A 20,883-nucleotide genomic window follows, 5' to 3' on the forward strand; every position below is an offset into this window, starting at 1 on the left:
GAGATGGCTAGGGCACGTTCTGCGGATGAAACGTCATAGATGACCGAAGATTGTCTTTTTTGGCCAACCGTCTAACTGAAAGCAGGTCGTCCGTGGCTGGGGTGAGAAGATATCGTAAAAAAGATTTAAAGGAAATGGAAACTTCCTTGGGGGTGTGAAGAGGGAGGCTATGAATAGATTGGGATAGAGGAGGAGTGTTTGTGGCTGTGTTGGAAGAAGTGGAGACCATGGAAAAAATTACTGAAGATATGGAAGTTGCAGCCAAACAGCTTAATAGCAAAATATTGCGCTGGCATGTCAATAAACTGAGATGGAATTGCCAATCTGGCCTTGTTCCAGGTAAAGATAGGAACAGGGCTGCCATTACTGATAACGAAAGAGTGGAAGAGAGATGGGCTGAACATTTTGAGAATGTTTGGCACTTTGATTATGGGGAAATATTTATTTTGTGAGGGAGAATTAGTCACAGTAATAAAAGGATTAAAAAAATAATAAGGCTGCAGGTGCCGATAGTGTAAATTTTTTTTCTGTGTGTGGAGGCTGTGAAGTTAGATATCAGTTACTGGAGATTATGAGTATGATTTTTGTAAAATGGGAATTACCTTCCGATTTTATGACAACTTTTGTTAAATCCCTCTATAAAAGGGTGATGAGAGTGAGTTTGGTAATTTTAGAGGCATGAGTTTGGTTTCTGTAGGAAGCAAATTACTGAGTATGATAATACTTTTTTGATTTAGAGATGCTTTAAACAAAGCTTTAAGAGAAGATCAGTGCGGTTTTAGCAAGGGTAGAGAATGTGTCGACGACATTTTCACTCTTATGTTAGTAATTGAGAATCTCCCGAGTCATCAAGCACCTTTAGTCCTCAGTTTTATAGATTATGAGCAACCGTTCGATATTCATTTGATACAAGAACTTTGCAAAGGTCCTTTCATCCCTTCCCCCCCAACTGAAAAATGTATGCATACTTCCCAATAACAAATACTATACGTAAAAACTGGGGACGTTTCCTTAGGGGGGTGCGGGAGGGTTGTGTCATCTCCAAAGACCTACTTATTCAGCCTTTCAACTCTGCTGAACAAAATGGCTATCTGAAAATTTTGATTGCGCAATTTTAAGAAAAAAGGGGCATTGTAGGGGCTTAGTTGCCCTCCAATCTTTTTGGTCACTTAAATTGGGCACTAGAACTTATAATTTCCGTTTTAACGAGTCCTCTTCCGATATTCTAGGATTACTGAATCCATATGATCACTCCTGCGAATAAAAAAAAAATCCCATGTCCACAATCTAATATGAGTTACAATCTAACATTTTTCAATTAAGGGCAAATGTTATTCCTGAATCCACAGAAGACGACATCTTGTTCTAAGAAAACTAACACATTTTAAATTAAATGACAACTCTGCGCTAATCTATCAATTAAGCAAGATAATTTTACCCTGATTTTGTTTTATTGCAGAAATTAATCTTAATTATGTCACGATTTTAATTCAGTGTATTGTTGTGATAATCCATGAGCTATTTATGAAAAACCCTTTTCGCGTAAAGAAAACCTTGACTTTGGTATTTGTTCTTTTTATGAAGATCTGCCAAGCCGCAGACAGAAATGGCTCAATTGCAAAAGGCACGAAAAAGAGAATAAAATGTGGTTTTTGCATAAATGCTAATTAGTTATGGACTTTAATGCCTATTAAAATTGTAGGCAAGATACCAAGTTTATAGGCCCAATCAGGACGATGTAATCTACCTCATGACCCGCTCAAAGCAGGAAGTCTTCAACTAAAATATTTCCAAGTTACATGAAACTTTGGCTCCCGAAAATGGTTGATGATTTTTGTGCGGTGAACGTGCATTGTTTTCAGTTTTTTTTTCTTCTTCTCATGGGGCCCAATAATCGTAACGCAAATTGTGCAATTATTGTAGTCTTTGAAAATTCAGCATTCTGGTTTCTAATCTCTGCTACTTTTTTCGTCATATTTGCCTTTCGTTTATTTTACTACTGAACAAAAATCTTTATTTAAAAAAAGTGACAAACTAATGGAAAGCTTACAAGATAAATCTGATAAGGGCCAAGCTAAATACAAAGCAGCTATTGTTTCAAACTTGCTTCCAAAATATTTTCACTGCCATACAGATACCGATGATTTTTTCTTATGTATTTTTTTTAGATAATGCCCTGTATTCAGTCTGCGATTTCATCTCTATAGTAAGGAAAGATCAAAATGGACGAAATGAGCTATTACCAGCCCTGGATTTTCTCTATAGCTGCAAGTTTAATTGTTGGATTGAGTGGAGTTTTACCTATGCTAGTCATTCCAATGGAAAGTGGAGTGAAATTGAAAAATCCTGGTGAATATTTCAATTTTTTTTTTTTAGTTTTTTTTTTGAACGGAAATAAATAAGTTTTCTGGATTCAAAATTTTGATTTTATACCAAATTTTTGTCTAAGCTATGCTATTTGTGTCTTTCCTGTTACTTATTATTGAGCTAAATTAGTAATAGGTATCATCAACGTGGTTTGTTTGTAGTTCAGTAATTTTTAGGTGAAAAAAACAAGTTAAAACAAAACCATATACTCTGAAGTTCTTGACAGAATACACATTTGTTCTTTTCATTGTTGAAGTGTTATATATCCATCATTGTTATAATCCAGATTATAGTTAACATTCCTTAGGCAGTAGCTAAATGAAGAAAAAATAGCTGAATTATCTCTTTTTTTCCCCTTCGTTAAGGCTAGCCCCTGCACTGGGACAACATGGAGAGTTGTTTAAATGTTCATTCGATAGGAAAGTGCTATATCTACAGCCTTTTTGTATTTAACAAAGCTTGATATTTAAAACATAATGCAATTTTATGCAAAGATCTGTTTCCTCATTTAAAAGAAGATTTAACACATGTTTCTTTTGACAAGAGATGATATATCACGTAACTTTTGAATAAGAATATGATGTCATATTCGACTTACTCTGCTGTCTGTCTCTCCTTGATTTTTTCTTTACTAGATTCCAACGAAGATCTGTAGATTCCTAGATTTCCTGTGTGTAATATATGATTTCAAAATGCACGTTCTATCTCAAGATTTAAAAAAAAAGGCATAGCCATTGTTTTTTTAATTTGTCTAGCAAATTGATAGTCATATTTTTGTCGAAATCGATCATTTTTTTTGGGGGGGGGGTAATTTTTCACAAAATATATTTTAAAAATTATGTATTTTTTAGTGATACTCATTTTTTCTTTCCATAAGCTGGAGAAGTCCCAGAGAGATGAAGGGTATTGTTGGAGGTAGGGGTGGAGGAGGCGAAATCGATCGTTTTTTTTTTGGGGGGGGGGTAATTTTTGACAAAATACATTTTAAAAATTATGTATTTTTTTAGTGACACTCATTTTTTCTTTCCATAAGCTGGAGAAGTCCGAGAGAGATGAAGGGTGTTGTTGGAGGTAGGAGTGCTCCCTTATCATTTAAGTACGGATAAATGCAAAATATGAGATATTTTCCAATTAACCTTTAGTTGGGAGTAGATTTAAGAAGGATGAAGGGTACAGAATTGTGATACGTGTTGAATTGAGTTGGTCCAAGTTGACCTTGTACTTCACACCCTAATGATTTTGACGACATCCAAGAAATATGTTTTCTGTTTCGGAAAAATGTAATTGAACTTCAAGAGTTCTAAAGGACACGGATTTCGGCTATTGTGTGCGTCGACTCCAATCAATGTATTTAGTTTTGCGGAAATCCAAAGTCCATTGTTAAAGTTTGGTTATCAGCAAAGACAAATGGAATCGTAGCTCTGGTACGAGGAAAATGCATGATATGAATATATGATATTTGCAACCTTAATAACTATGTAGGAAATGGACACAGTTTTTTTTTGTTAGGTAATAGAGAAAGGCTACTTAGGTCTACTTTTGCAGTATTAGCAGTCTCTAATAAGTTTTCTTATTCATTTAAATTCTCAAAGGTGTTCACTGTAGGGTGTTGGCTTGTGAGATGTTTCAAACAGGCTAAATTGGCTACTTAGGTTTACTTTTGCAGTATTACCAGTTTCTAATAAGTTTTCTTCTTCATTTAAATTCTCAAAGGTGTTCTCTATAGGGTGTTGGCTTGTGAGATGTTTCAAACAGGCAAAATTGGCTACTTAGGTCCACTTTTGCAGTATTAGCAGTTTCTGATAAGTTTCCTTCTTCATTTAAATTCTCAAAGGTGTTCTCTATAGGGTGTTGGCTTGTGAGATGTTTCAAATAGGCTAAATTGGCTACTTAGGTCTACTTTTCCAGTATTAGCAGAGTTTTTAATAAGTTTTCTTTTTCATTTGAATTCTCAAAGGTATTTTCTATAGGGTTTTTGGCTTGTGAGATGTTTCAAACAGGCTAAATTGGCTACTTAGGTCTACTTTTCCAGTATTAGCAGAGTTTTTAATAAGTTTTCTTTTTCATTTGAATTCTCAAAGGTATTTTCTGTAGGGTTTTTGGCTTGTGAGATGTTTCAAACAGGCTAAATTGGCTACTTAGGTCTACTTTTGCAGTATTAGCAGAGTTTCTAATAAGTTTTCTTCTTCATTTAAATTCTCAAAGGTGTTCTCTATAGGGTGTTGGCTTGTGAGATGTTTCAAACAGGCTAAATTGGCTACTTAGGTCTACTTTTGCAGTATTAGCAGAGTTTCTAATAAGTTTTCTTATTCATTTGAATTCTCAAAGGTGTTTTCTATAGGGTGCTGGCTTGTGACATGTTTCAAACTGGCTAAATTGGCTGCTTGGGTCTACTTTTGCAGTACCAGCAGAGTTTCTAATAAGTTTTCTTATTCATTTAAATTCTCAAAGGCGTTTTCTATAGGGTGTTGGCTTGTGAGATGTTTCAAACAGGCTAAATTGGCTACTTAGGTATACTTTTGCAGTACTAGCAGGGTTTCTAATAAGTTTCCTTCTTAATTTAAATTCTTAAAGGTGTTCTCTATAAGGTGTGGCTTGTGAGGTGTTGCAATCAGGCCAAATGGGTTATTTATTAGTTAACATGCTAGGTTGTGGAAGAGGACAATAGAGCTTTTTTGTGTTTTCTTTATTTTATGGTATAAATTAAAAGGAAAGTTGTACTTTATTACAATATTAATTAGCTGCAATAGTTAATTAATTATTAGTTTGCATGCTAGGTTTTAGCAGAGGACAACAGAGCTTGTATGTGTTATTTTTGTCCTTTACTTTATAGTCTAAAGTAAAGTAAAGTTGCAATTTACTGCAACTATTTATTAGTTAGGTTTTGGTAGAGGACAACATATAGGGGAATACCCTACAGATAGGTAGAGTAGCTCCATAGGAGGCTTAGACCAAGTAGGACCTTGTCCCACTACATAACTAACTGAGAGTATGATAAATTGTAGAATGACCTTGTATAATTTTTGTTTGTTTGAATAATCTTAAGGAAAGCGAACATCAAAGTCCTCTTAGCTCCTCAAAAAATTAAGTAGCTATTAGTCTTTTAGTTCTAGAAGGTTAAATTAAGTCTTGATTTCAGATTGCTATTATCATGAGATGCCATATTACTTGAACTTAGTCGCGGAGAAAGTATCACACACTTAGCAAAAGCTCACAGCACAATTAACAACGTAGTCAAACGTCATACAAATTTAATTTGAAACACAATTGCTGAATCAAGGACTAATTTTTGCCTTAATTCTACAGAAGATAAGTAATCTAGACTAAAAAAATATGCAATACCGGTTCGGATAATGCTAATAATCAAACTTTGTATGAAAAGATAATTGAAAAGTTTCTTGGTGTCATAAATTTTCGAAAATAAAATTATTTCAAGGATAAACAGAGTTGTACCTTATTTTGATTGAATTCTTATACTCTTGTCTGATTGGACGTAGGACCGTAGTAACTTTATTCTAAAATTTTAACTTTTTTTGTTTTTTTTTTGTCAGCTCTGTTGTGGAACAATGCTACAGCTTACGCTGTTTTTGCTGTTTTTTCCTTATCTGTCTTTTTCATCGGTCTTTAGCTCAGTGGCTATTGGAGAGGAAAGTTCTATATATTTTTTTTTCGGCAGAAGATGGGGAAGCGGAGAATAAAGGCTTCCTTGAAGTTTGTAATATGTCCAGTACTACCTCAGAAATAGAATTTGAAGTATTTTTCCAGTCTAAAAAAATGTGTAAAGAATAAACAAAACTACTTTAAATTCAAAAATAAGCTTACTCAGTACTCTTTAAGTGTTAGATTCATGTAGAACATGAAATAATTTTTTCAATCCCCCGGATTAAAGATTTTGTGACTCTTCGGGGGTTTCTAAGAAAAAATTACGAAAAGGTAAATTTAGAAATCCGAAATTCTTAGGCCTGAATCCATAAGCGTAGTAAAACGAATCTCTCATGCGGTCCGACTTGGAGTCGGAGGGAAGGATGGGAGTGGTCCACGGTCTTCTCCATACATATCTAAATTTCTGTCCAGACATAATCTCTTATTCAGCACTTGACGTCAAAAGACAGGGAGGGAGACTTTTTTAATCAGCAAATCGTCCTAAAGAATCGTCAGATCTTGACCGCAGGAGGTAGTAAGTTAGATGAAGTGTTGTAGTTGTATCTATTGCAGACTTGTATGCGATACGAACTCAGTATGTGTGTGGGTTTGGAAAGGGGGTATGTAGGTCCCTAACTTTATTCGTTTGGATATCTAGTGATAGAGGTCGTCGGTATCTTTTTATGGCACATGGTATTAACCAAGTGACATAATAACAATCGCAAATTCTGTCGGTCTGTCTGTCTGTCTGTCGGTCCTGGTTTTGCTACTCTATGCACTTCCAGGGAAGCTAGGACGATAAAATTTGGCTGGCGTATCAGGGACTGGACCAGATTAAATTAGAAATAGTCTTTTTCCCGATTTGACCATCTGGGTGGGGGGCCGTTATTTCGGAAAAATTAGAAAAATTGAAGTATTTTTAACTTACGAACTGTTGATCAGATCTTAATGAAATTTGTTTTTTGGAAGGATAACATGTCTCAGAGCTGTTATTTTAAATTCCGACCGGATCTGGTGATATTGGGGGGAGTTGGGAGGGGGAAACCTAAAATCTTGGAAAACACGTAGAGCGGAGGGATCGGGATGAAACTTGGTGGGAAAAATAAGCACAAGTCCTAGATACATGATTGACATAACCGGAATGGATCCGCTCTCTTTGGGGTAGTTGGGGGGGGGGTAATTCTGAAAAATTAGAAAAAATGAGGCATTTTTAACTTATGAATGGGTTATCGGATCTCAATGAAATTCGATTTTTAGAAGGATAACGTGTCTCAAAGCTCTTATTTTAAATACCAGCCGGATCTGGTGACATTGGGCGAATTTTGGGGTGGGGAAACCTAAAATCATGGAAAACGCTTAGATTGGAGGGATCGGGATGAAAAATTAGAAAAAATTACGTATCTTTAGCTTACGAAGGAGAGATCGGATCTTCATGAAACTTCATATTTAGAAGGACCTCGTAACTCAGATCTCTTATATTAAATCTCAACCGGATCCAGTGTCATGGGGAGCAGTTGGGGGGGGGGGCGGAAATCTTAGAAAATAATTAAAGCGGAGAAATCAGGATTAAACTGGATGGGAAGAATAAAAACCCGTCTAAGATACTCTCTGGTGGAGTTGGGGGGGGGGCGTTTAATTTTGAAAATTGAGGTATTTGTAACTTACGAAAGGGTGACCAGATCTTAATTAAATTTGATATTTAGAAGGAATTCATGTCTCAGAGCTCTTATTTCATATCTCGAACAGATCTTTTGACATTTGGGGGAGTTGGAGGAGGAAATCTTGGAAAACACTTCGAGTGGAGGAATCGGGATGAAGCTTGGTGGATAGAATAAGCAAATGTCCTTGATACGTGATTGACGTAACCGTATTGTATTCGCTCTCTTTGGGGGAGTTGGGGGGAGGGGTTCAGTGATTTGGCGAGTTTGGTACTTCTGGGCGTGCTAGGACAAAGAAAATTGAAAATTGGTAGGCGTGTCAGGGAGCTGCACAAATTGACTTGATAAAGTCGTTTTCCTAGATTCGATTATCTGGGGGGCTAAAGGGAGAGCAAAAATTAGAAAAAAATAGGTATTTATAACTTACGAGTGGGTGATCGGATCTTAATGAATTTTGATATTTAGAAGGACATCGTGACTCGGAGCTCTTATTCTAAATTCTGACTAGCATTAAGCCTCTGATTTTCCTTTTAAATCTATCTATTGATTCTTAGTATTTTGTTAGAGCTCATACCATGTGAGCTCTTGGCTCTTAACTCTTCTTGCCTCGACACAAGTGCCATATGAGCTCTTAGCTCTTGTTTTATACTTTTAGGGAAGTTACAAATAAACACCCCGGTTCGTCCTCAATGTGCACAAATATAATCTGTTATCTCTATGAGAAAGACAAAGTAACTTTCTACATTTTGACTTCGGAATATGTATAACTTCATGAGATGTAAGAATAAGTCTTGTAGCTCTCCTTAACTATTGCGATGAAAAGATATTTGAATTCATATCGCCGTGACATTTAACAGAAGTGGCCGATAGATTTCAACCAATCGTGGTTGGAAGTAAAAATAAGTGCCCTAGCTGCGCTGTTTGGTATACATACCCAATCTGATCATTGTGTGCAGAGGGTATTAGTAAGACTAACCAATAAACATTGTGTTTAGTAAAAGTAAGTTTCCAAGTTCTGTTTTATTAAGAGTTTACGCACTAACCAATCTAATTATGGGGAGGGTTCCTTTAGTCCTCAGCTCTATAGATTCCGAGCAAGTGGCTGATTCAGCTGATAGAAGCTTTAGCAAAGGTTTACAAATAAACACCCCGGTTCTTCCTCAAGATGTACAGATATACTCAGTTAATCTTTACGAGAAAGGGAAAGGAACTTTCTAAATTTTATGGTATTCCTTTTATGGTATACCAGACAACTGCATTGAAGTGACTAGTGCTATGTGCGAACATAACACTGATGCGGTTAAGGTTGGAAATGAGGTTAGTAGCTTGTTCCATATTAAATCAGGAGTTAAGGAAGACTGCGTTCTATCCCCATTTATATGGATCATTTTGATGGGCTGACAATTGGAGACTACGGAATCAAATGAAGAAATAAAACTTTCTTGGACTTTGATTATGCTGATTGATTATTTAAGTATCTTTGATGACAGTAAGAGCAAAATAAATGGACTTTTGTAGGTTATGAAACTTCAAGGTGCTAGAATAGGTTTGAAAAATAATATAAAGAATCTAAGTCGCCGAGGCTAGAAATAGGTGAAGTTGGGTAACGAAACTATTGATCAAGTGGATAGCTGCAATTACCTATGGCAAATTATTAGTAAAGGCGGTTGTTGATGTGAAAATGGTAATAGTGAAATAGCCAAATTCCAGTGTTTTTTGCTTTTTTTCACTGTTAGAAAAAGTTTGAAAGAATAGGAAGAACTCTACAAATCAAGGTTAGAATATTGGAACCTATTGTAATGACAACGGTCAAGTACGTTTCTAAAGTATGAGTGCTCTTAAAGACGGTAGAAGATAGGCTAGATGTTTTCCAGAGAAATTGCCTACGGATGTTTTGGTTGTTCGCCTGAATGACCGTATTTCAATTAGTAGGCTGTAAAAAAAGTTTGGTTCAATCCTGATTTTTAGGGCTATAATGAGAGAAAGGGTGAGATGGCTAAGATACGTTTTGCGAATGGAGGATGACAGATTGGCTAAGATGGTCCTTTTCGGTCAATCGTCCGGGGATAAGCAAAAAAACAGGTCAACCTCGGTTGTGGTGATAGGAAGTCGTAAGGAAAGATTTAAGTAAAATGGAAACTTCCTGAGATGATGTAAAGGGGGAGGCTTTGAACAGATTTGAGTGGACAAGGAGCGTGTGTAGCTATGTTGGCCTCAGGTGGCTTGATGTTGTGGTGGGTTGTTAGTCGAACAATCTACTACCAAATATTATACTGTAATGCAGTGGTTCCCAACCTTTTTCGGTCCGCGTACCCCTAGTCAAGGCCCAAAAAGTTTGCGTACCCCTTTCTTGAGAATCGTTGTTTTACTTTTTTCTTAACTAAAATCAGATTTTCAAAAACACGAGATTTATTGTCCAATATGACGGTGCTTAAATGTACGTACAAAATCAATGAGAAACTTGAGGCTGCTTTTTTGCTAAAATATTATCAAATCTTGGCTCGATGTCACTAACGGCAATTATAAGGTCATTTTGTACACTCAGTCTGTTTCTGTGTTTGGTTTTGATCAATGACATTGCCGAAAATGACACTTCACAAAGGTAAGTGGATCCGAATGGTAACAAAGCAGACATGGCGATTTCACTTAGTTCCTTGTATTCTCCTTTCACCTCCAGCCAAAACTGGGAAACAGTTACATTTTGGAATTTCAGTTCTAAGGCGCGATCACTGGCAAGTTCGATTAGATTCTCTGTAAGCTTGTCACTAAGACCGGAGCTTGAGGTCACGTCTTCAACAAATGGATTTTGGATCCAATCCTGCGTTCTATCTTGGTTCATAATCGATGGGAAATATGACACAAGTTCATCTCGCAACTTTGTCAGATGCTCCCGAATACAATCACAGATTGTGTTGAGGTTATCAATTTCACTATCGTCCGCAAACTTGTCAAGGGTCGGGAAGACACTAACGCTGTTTCTTTGAACCTTTTTAAGCCAGAACTCCAATTTCTTGATGAAAGCACACATCTTCGAATTCAGGGAGAATTCGTCCGTCCGGAAACCTTGCATTGACAGATTCAAGTCATTCAGTTTGTCGAAAATATCCGCAAGATAGGCCAGCCTGCAGACCCAGTCCTGGTTTTCAAAAAGTGAACTGAATGCAGATTTTTGCTCCAGAAGAAACATATGAACTTCTTGTCGAAGCTCGAAAAGTCTGTTTAAAATCTTCCCACGAGACAACCAGCGAACTTCTGTGTGCAGAAGTAAATGTTGATGTTCTGAACCCATCTCTTTGCACAGCAACTTGAACATTCTTGAGTTCAGTGGTCGGGCTTTGATGAAGTTGATCACTTTTACAGCCTCGTTGAGGGTCTCGTGCAGATGTGCGCTCATCCTTTTCGATGCAAGAGCTTGCCTGTGAATGATGCAGTGCAACCACTTCACCTTTGGATTTTTCTTCCTTATCCAGGCCATGAGCCCATTATTCTTCCCTGTTAGGGCGGCAGCTCCATCACTGCAAACTGATAGACACCAGTCCCACAAGATGCCCCCTTCTGCGAAGAATTTGTCAATCACCTTGAATAGTTCTCCTGTTGTTCTTGACTGTAGGTTTTGACAAAACAGAATATTTTCTCTTATGTCAGAACAATCTTGATATCGAACAAAGACGATCACCTGGGCTTCACCTGACACATCCGTGCTTTCGTCAAGCTGTAACGCAAACATCTTCGTCAACTTTATTTGCTCAATAACCTGCATGACAATATCGCTTGCAATGTCTTCTATCCTTCTTGAAATGGTATTGTTCGACACAGGTATAGACTGAAGGGCAGTTGCAGTTTTCGTGTCAAACATTATTTCACTGACTTTCACTAGTGCTGGTAATATCAGACATTCGGCGATGGTGTGCGGTTTTTTTTGTTTCGCAACTAAATATGAAACAGCATACGAAGCCCGGAGAGCCTTTGAAGAAACTGATGCCACTTTTGCAATTTCCAAACAGTTACTAGCGAATGCTTCTTGCTTACGCTTGAAAAACTCTATGGGCTTACCGACATGAGAAGGGTGCACAGTACTGAGATGCCGGTTCATATGCGCAGGTTTCATGGAACTGTTGGCCAAGACTTGACCACAAAGAACGCACTGTGCATTCACTGGATCAGACTTTGTCGCACTAAATCCGAGCCCTAGGTATTCTGACAAATATCGACGCACTTTGACCGATGATTCGTCATATTTCTTCTTCTTAGGTGCAGGTTCAGAGTTTTGGGTACCATCATTCGGCTTCTTGTTATTCCTGATCAGGAATCTATCCATCTTTGTTTGCAACCACAATTCACGAACTTCGTGTTTCAACAGATGACAAGATACTGAACCTGCTGAGTTTAAATCGAGACCTTACGGCTATGGAGAAAAATTAGCGGGTTACTGAAAGCGAAAGTTTTGAAAATGAGTCTGAAATTACGTACAATGGGTTATGTTATCTGATTTTGAGGGAAATGTTGGAACTGAGTCAGAAACAAGTTTTAAAGATGTAGACTAAATTAATTTTGGGACCTTCGCGTACCCCCTGCGAGGGTTTCGCGTACCCCCTGGGGTACGCGTACCACCGGTAATGAGAGCAGTGTAATGAGAGCACTGTAAGAGGACGTTATACACTCAGAAAAACCCTCCATACATTTAATGTAAGCTGTTTTTTGTTTTTTGCATTTGAAATGGTTTTTTGTGACCTTTGGTTGTGTTGTAGATGATATGATTTTTAGTGCTTAGAAAGGAAAGAACATTTTCTAATGTTTTGTTTGCTGAATGACAGACGTTAATTAATTCGGTAAAAACACAAAGAAACAAGTAATTGTTCATGTGCGCATTACATTGATTTAGGCAAAGAACATTATTTGTTTTTCATTAGTAAATCCCGTTGCCAACTTGAAACTTTTATCTGTATGTTTGCTGTAGAGATTTAGCAATGCATACATGGCATAGAATTATATTTACTTACTATTAGATTTAGCTGTGGTTAATGGAGCTTTTTTTTGTAAAATTTGTAATCTTTGCGTAAGAGTAATTTCGTTTGTTCTGTCAAGAGCTAGTTTATTTGTAACTAACAGCAGAAACCCGTCGAATCACATGCAGGAAAATGATTAATACTCTATTGTGATGATTGAAAACGGACTGAATCGGGTTATACAATGGCGAAATAATCACTTTGAGTACGTGCTGTATAACATCACAGATTGACGATTGTTTCCAAATAAGCGATTGGCTTGAAGTTACTAATATTTCCATTGACTATTGTATTGAAGATACAATAGTCGACATTTTACGGAAATTCACAGGCCTTTCCATTTTTTTTTCAAAAATGTTTCTTGCTTTCAAAAATATGAAATTGCGAAAAGTATGGCTTTCTTAGCGAAACCGTCTTTAACTTTAATAATATTTTTGTAATACAAAAGTAGTTCGGGGAAAACTACTCTGTTGAGTATCACTAATTTGACAGGAATGTAAAGGTCACCCTGAAGACATAGGTGAATATGTCCTGAGTCTACTTAGTCCCATTATTGAACTTATTGTTGTACATTGAACTCCCAAAACCCCGAAGATTTGTTGTTTTTTTATTATTATTATTATCTGAATACCCAAATTTTTTGAATACCCTCAAGTCTATGAGTTATACCTTCCCATTTGATACAATGTTCTCCCATAGCCCTTACCCTACTTCTTAAGGAAAAGTTTATTCAAATATTCTATTCAAACAGGGATTGGGTACAACTATGTTTAACCCTTGATTCAACACTCAATGAACTACTAAGTTCGCCAATATGAACTTTATGATGTCAAACTAAGTGCTTTTCCATATTTACTTCGATTCAGTTTTATGGTTATGATGCTGCAAGTGAACTCTTTATATCAATTTTGAAAATAAGAGTTATTGCATCGCAACTGGCACCTATGGCTAAGGAAACTATTACGCAGTTGAATATTGAATTGTTGAGTTCTCCCCTCGAAGGAAAAACAGTCCTCGAAGGAAGAATTAAATCAATTCTGGATGCAAGTCAAAGACTCAGCTATAAAGCTGTCCGACAAATACTTCTTGTTTATCTCCGCCCTTTCATTGCTTGTTTGCTATATTTTGCAGATATACATGTTTATAGTTATTATAAATCTAGCCAATACGGTAATGTACCTTAATTCTGAACGTATTTTTTTCAGGTAATAATAGCCGTAAGATGAGGCGGCTTTTAAGTTTTGCCGTAGGTGGGCTACTTGGAGATGTGTTTCTTCATTTGCTCCCAGAAGCTTGGGAAAAAGCTCAATACCGTAAGCTTCATTTGGTTATTTTCTTATTTACTCATCTGTTATTTTTGGAGAGACACTTGATTGGTGCTCTCATCGTGGATGGGAAGATTCTGAAGTGTTTTTTTTTTTGTTTTGTTTTTTTTTCGTGCCCATGACTTGCATAAGCGTCTGTTAAAGTATGATAAGCCAACTTAATAAACCAAAGGGAAGCAAAAAATTTGAGCTGTGTTTGTTCAATGAATAACTGCATGGATAAAAAGAAGAGCTGAATGAAGATGAAGCTTATGTCATATGCAGCTCTGAAGAGTGTACATACGTCTTCCGCAGAAGCCTGGGACGTGGATCCCAGAGCTGGTAAAAAGTTTTTGGTAAAATTAGATGATGACGATGAACATCATGAGTAAATATGCTTGCCATCTTTCAGGTAATTCTCTGAAGGAGAAGTAAGTATGAATATTTTTGATAAGATTCAAAATGCTGCTCTTTTTTAACGACGTCCCACCCCATATATGTGTCATAGAAAAGCGCTTCTTTGTGAGAATTGCTTAAAAATTTTCCCAGTAGTTCTTTATTTCTCTATTAGTCAAACAGTTCTCTGTAACAAACTATAAGTAAAGAGTGACTCGGCCCAATGGTAACTGAAACTCTAAAAACAAGAAGTTTCCATGCCCTTTGATACGTTAAAAGAATTGGCTTTTTCTTCTGATTTCAGCTATATAAAATTTAATATTAATTTTTAAAATAATATTTTATAAAATTTTATAAGCTATATAAAATTTAATGTTACCCATCGAAAGCTATGAGCCTGATTTTTTGGAATAGGGGAGAAACGCTCCAAAAGTCAAATGCTATTAATGAAAATCACACAACCATATCCAGCATATCAGACAATCCTACTGTAGACGTTTCAAGCTCCTATTCACAAAATGCGGAATTTTGTATTATTTGCAGGAAGAAACATTTTCCGTGGAACGAAAATTTGATCGTATTGCATCAGTGGTTCAAGAAGATCGAAAGATGGCTTTTTTGAACAAAAATCAAAGACTCTAGTTTCTTTTTTAAGTGACCAAAAAGATCGGATGGTAACTATTCCCCCTCCCATACCCTTTCCCCCCAAAAACACCCAATCAAAATTTGGAGATAGCCATTTGGTTTAGCAAAGTTGAAAGGTCACCCTTGGGAAAGGACTTTAAGGTATGCAATTGATCCATTGTTTTTGTCATATAATTTTTGTCACTGGGAAATATATGGAAATTTTCCTTTTTGGGTGCGGGAGGATTTCTGTGGGGATATTTTTCTGTGGAACGAAAATTTGCGGAAGAATTTTTCAGTGGAAATTTTACACGGGGGGGGGGGGACTTTCCATGATTGGAAAGACGTTCAGAAGTTAAATATAAATACATTTTTTTAACTTAAAGTAAGGAGAAATATTAGAACTTTAAACGAACATAAATAATTACGTATATGAGGGGGGTCGCCCTTTCCTCATACCTCGCTCTTTTCGCTAAAGTTTGCCTTTATGTCCCAATTCTTTAAGAACGACTCCTGAAACACATTGAAGTTGAATGAAAAGTGTTCTTAAAGAACGCTAAGACTTATCATAAGGCGCGAGGGTTTAGAAAAGAGCAGCGCTCCTCATATACGGAATAAATTTAAAAAAAAAATAATTTTTAACCGAAAGTAGGGAGTGACATTAAAACTTAGAACGAACAGAAATTACTTCGTATATGAAAGAGGCAGCTCCCTCCTCAACACCCCGCTCTTTACGCTAAAGTTTGACTCTTTCTCTCAACTCTACATTTTATAACAGTAAAAAACTTTAGCATAAAGAGTGTGGCGTTGAGGAGAGAACTGCCCCTTTCATATACGAAGTAATTTCTGTTCGTTTTAAGTTTTAATGTCGCTCCTTACTTTCAGTTAAAAAAGCTTGTTTTTTTTAAAAATTAATTTCTGAACGTTTTGAATTAATGCATGTTTTGATTTTGGCTCTCCGCAGATGAATGATTAAAATGAAATTTGCATATTTACTTTTTTTGCTAAATGGCTTTCTCATAGTTTTGATCGAATGATTTTGGGAGGAAGCCTAGTTGCCCTCCAAATTTTGGGTTACGTAAAAAGGCAACCAAAACTTTTAATTTTTTACGAACATTTTATACGTAACTTACGAATTAGCTTACGTAACGAACTTCTATATTTGTATGTTTTTATTACGTACTAGCTGTTGGTGTAGCGCTTCGTGCCACATCAACAACTAGTATGAGGTGTCGTACGTCGCGCTATAGCAACCCCCAAGCCCCCCCCCCCGCGCGCGTAAGTCGTTACGCGCCATTGTAGTTGTGTCCCTGTGTCCTACCTGTGGATACAGATAGATATATAGATATATATATATATATATATATATATATATATATATATATATATATATATATATATATATATATATATATATATATATATATATGTTTTTATCTACGTAAAACTTGCGAATATACAACATTCTTCGCTGTCCCATTGTCTGTGCATATACAAAGCCTTATATACTTATAATAACGCCATATGCAAACACTCTTTTTACAAACAAACAAAAATGCATACATACAACTTATTTTTATATAGATAGGTAGATAGATAGATATACATATACAATACAAATTAACTGCGTAAAACTTGCGAATATACAACATTCTTCGCTGTCCAATTGTCGGTGCATATAAATAGATTGTCAGGTTTACTGACCCTCGAACATGCAACGTACAATTGTCCATGGGAAAAACAATCAGTATTAAGATCTATACCACATTTTTCTAATGATTGACCTTGAGCTTTATTGATGGTGATTGCAAATGCTAATCGAATTGGGAGTTGCAATCTTTTAAATTGAAAAGGCAGATCCGTTGAAATCTTGGGAATGCGAGGAATAAGAACAGCCTCACCCTCAAAAGGCCCTGTCAAGGTTGTTGCCTCTATTACGTTTTCCACTTTTTTTTCTTTTTTTTATAGCAACTCGCGTGCCATTTCAAAGCTTTGGTGGGTTAATATTTCGTAAAAGTATTATTGGTACGCCTTTTTTTAGTTGTAGCACGTGTGGTGGAAACCCTGGGAGATCCAGGGAATTTAAAAATTTAGATGGATAATTAACCGCTTCATTTTGTTCCAGAACTGTGTCGACTGACTTGTAAAGGACTGCCTGGTTTCGAATCTTGGTCAAATTAATATTGTTGATTTCATGGACGTCTTTATTCTTGGCTGCCAGAATCGCTCGTTCACTTAGCCATTTATGATTTCTATAATTGGTTAGAATGTTCGGAAATACCTTTTCAACCAATTCATTTTTGGACGTCACTAAATTACAGAATTCAGCAGGCAGTTGTATGTGTCCTGAAATTGAGTCTACTGGGAGCTCTCCGTTTCCAATTGCCAGCAATTGATCTGAAAATGTTTGACCAGGGTCATCGTTTTGCAATCGGACACGCATATTTATAGTTAATTTTAATGTCTACGTGTGCCCATAAATTGGAATTTTTCAGGCAAGCATTCATTTCGTCTGCAGGGGTTGATCTAGGTATTATAGGTAATGTTTGCCTGAAATCTCCCGCAAGCAATATTAATGTGCTTCCAAAGGGTTTCGAATTTCCTCGCAAATCTCGCAATGATTGATCCAGAGCCTCAAGCGATTTTTTGTGTACCATTGTGCACTCGTCCCAAATAATAAGTTTGCATTGCTACAATACTTTACCCACCCCAGATGATTTGGAAATATTGCACGTGGGAGTTTCTGTAGAATGCAAATTCAGAGGCAATTTCAAAGTGGAATGAGCAGCTCTTCCCCCAGGCAGTAACGTTGCAGCTATTCCGGTCAACGTAATTGCCAACGCTATGTCATTTTTGATCGAATTGATGACAGAATCAATTTTATCACAAATGTTTTACCAGTACCTCCTGGCGCATCCAAAAAGAAGATTTCTCCAACGTTGTTATCGACACAATGCATTGTGTCATAATCATATCATTATGATATGATCATAAATGTCCTTTTGCTCCGACGTTAACTTGGAAATTTTATTTTATACACACGACAACAGATCACTCGTGTTGTAACTTTGTTCACGATCCAATTCTACACATGTCGAAACAGCAGCGTTACGATTAGGTGAAGGCATTTCCAAATCCTGAAGAGGTTTGTTTGCCATACATAAGCACAAATCTTCAATAATAACTAAAGTGTAGTTTCCCCCTATTTTCTAAAATAAGGCAAATTTTCTCAGGCTCGTAACTTTTGATGGGTAAGACTAAACTTGATTAAACTTATATATTTGAAATTAGCATTAAAATGTAATTCTTTTGATGTAGCTATTGGTATCAAAATTCGGTTTTTTAGAGTTTTGGTTACTAGTGAGCCGGGTAGCTCCTTAGCTGTTTGATAAGTTTTGTTCGTTTGAAGTTTTGATTTTACTCCGTGCTTTCAGCTAAAAACAAAAAAAAAGTTTCATGTATTTAATGCCAATATATTGCCTTCAGTGTGTTAGAAAGATGTAAGATGCCCAAGATTAGACCACGACGGTAATATAAAAAGTGGTAAGAAGCCTTTGGTAATTTCCTGGAAGGTAGCCAACGCACAAGGTCTAAACTGAGTAGGAGAGATGGTGAGTGTTAGGCATCAGCTCTTAACTTTGTGGCGACAACATAGAAATAGCCTTGTTCATAAGGGCAATAAATTATAAGGTTTTAAACATACCCTTGACCGCCCCCCCCCCGCGCACACACATCCTTCATGTATGAAGAAAGGGTGTAGTGATCGAAAATCACGAAACAGCAAACTTTAAGCTTTAGTGCATGTAAACTATGGACTACTGGACAAGTTTGATTCCATATTCAAATTCAGCCTCAAAGTTACAAAAAGCTTAGAATGAAATATCCTGAAGGCACTGTTGGCTAATATATGTAGGGCTGATTTTACTAACATTTGGGGAGGAAATTGCAGTATCAGGAATTACACTTAGTCAAACAAAAATACCTTCAAGGGAAGAAGAATCTGAGACTTAACTATGGCAAAATAGGAAAATAGACAAATGTTAATATAAATTCACCATGTGCCAAAAATATTAAAATAGAGAAAAATCAACAAATACATTTAAAACAAGTAGCATACAAGGCACACATAAAAATATTAAAATTAACTACAAATATGCGTGTCCGATTGCAAAACGATGACTCTGGTCAAACATTTTCAGATCAATTGCTGGCAATTGGAAAGGGGAAGCTCCCAGTAGTGGGAAAGCCAAAAATGTTGTATATTCGCAATTTTTACGTAGTTTGAAACACATATATAAATCTATCTATATTCACAGGTGGGACACAGGGACACAACTACAATGGCGCGTAACGACTTACGCGCGCGGGGGGGGGGCTGTGGGGGGCGCGAAGCGCCCCACCAACTAGGTGTTAGGGTGGCGCGAAGCGCCACCCCAACAGCTAGTATATATATATATATATATATATATATATATATATATATATATATATATATATATATATATATATATATATATATAAATAAGTTGTTTATCTGTGGGTCTGTCGACTGACGAAATTACAGACCGGGACACCGGGACACAAATGACGACCGGGACACAGGGAATATAAATGACGACCGGAACACATCATATACCAATTCAAAAACGAATGTATTCAAGCCGAAGTAGCTGAGTTGGTAAAGCGTTATGTTCCAGGTCCGAGAGGTTCCAGGTCCGAACCTTGGCTTTAGCATTAATACAAAAGAAGAAAAAAACTAAAAAAGGTAAAATACAAAAGAAAAAAAACTAAAAAAGGTAAAAATTAAAAAGAAAATACTAAAAATAAACTAAAAAAAGGTAAAAAATGACATATTAAAAAATAAAAAAAATAAAAAAAGGTAAAAACTACAGAAAAAATAAAAAGAAAAAAAAACTAATAAAAAGAACCTAAAAAAACTGAAAAAGAAAAATAACCAAAAAAAGGGAAAAAACTGAAAAATAAAGGAGAAAAAGAAAACTAAAAACCGGGACACAGGGAATATAAATGACGACCGGGACACTCAAAGAGAAATTACAGACTGGGACACTCAAAGATAAATTACAGACCGGGACACCGGGACACAAATGACGACCGGGACACAGGGAATATAAATGACGACTGGAACGCTCAAAGAGAAATTACAGACTGGGACACAAATGATGACCCGGATACTGGGAATATAAATGACCACCGGGACACAGGCACACAACTACAAGGGGGATGCCAGGGGCACAGGGGGATATATAAATGACGACAGGGACACAGGGAATGTTCGATTAGCAATAACCATCAACAAAGCTCAAGGGCAATCATTTGAATAATCAGGTATGGATCTGAATACGGATTGTTTTTCCCATGGACAATTTTATGTTGCATGTTCAAGAGTCGGTAAACCTGACAATCTATTTATATGCACAGACAATGGGACATCGAAGAATGTTGTATATTCGCAAGTTTTACGTAGTTAAAAACATATATATATATATATATATATATATATATATATATATATATATATATATATATATATTCTATATTCACAGGTGGGACACAGGGAGATAACTACAATGGCGTGTAACAACTTACGCGCGATGTGTTATAAATCCCCCCCGCGTGCGTAAGTCGTTACGTGCCATATTAGTTACGCACCACATTAGTTTTGTCCCTGTGTCCCACCTGTGAATATAGATAGATATAGATATGCTGTTGATAGAGAAAGTAAGAAAAGAAAGCGTTCCAAGGAATCACAAGAACAGCAAGAAAACAGGCTTGCAGCTGATAGAGAAAGTAAGAAAAGAAAGCGTGCCGGGGAATCACAAGAACAGCAAGAAAACAGGCTTGCGGCTAAAGAATGCAAAACCGCGC

At 36.5% G+C, this 20,883-nt stretch overlaps 1 protein-coding gene across 4 annotated transcripts in view; it reads left to right on the forward strand.

Annotated features, from left to right (window-relative positions):
• LOC136031925 (zinc transporter ZIP13-like) overlaps positions 1-20,883 on the forward strand; it is a 59,336-nt gene that overhangs the window by 27,696 nt on the left and 10,757 nt on the right. For all 4 annotated transcript variants that reach the window (XM_065711944.1, XM_065711935.1, XM_065711928.1 and 1 more), the window contains 2 exons: positions 2,169-2,349; positions 13,879-13,986. In XM_065711944.1, the coding sequence (XP_065568016.1) occupies positions 2,223-2,349; positions 13,879-13,986 (235 nt within the window). In that variant the 5' untranslated portion in view covers positions 2,169-2,222. The remainder of the gene's footprint in view (positions 1-2,168; positions 2,350-13,878; positions 13,987-20,883) is intronic.

The sequence above is a fragment of the Artemia franciscana genome, chromosome 1 (assembly GCF_032884065.1).
Source record: "Artemia franciscana chromosome 1, ASM3288406v1, whole genome shotgun sequence".
NCBI lineage: Eukaryota > Metazoa > Arthropoda > Branchiopoda > Anostraca > Artemiidae > Artemia > Artemia franciscana.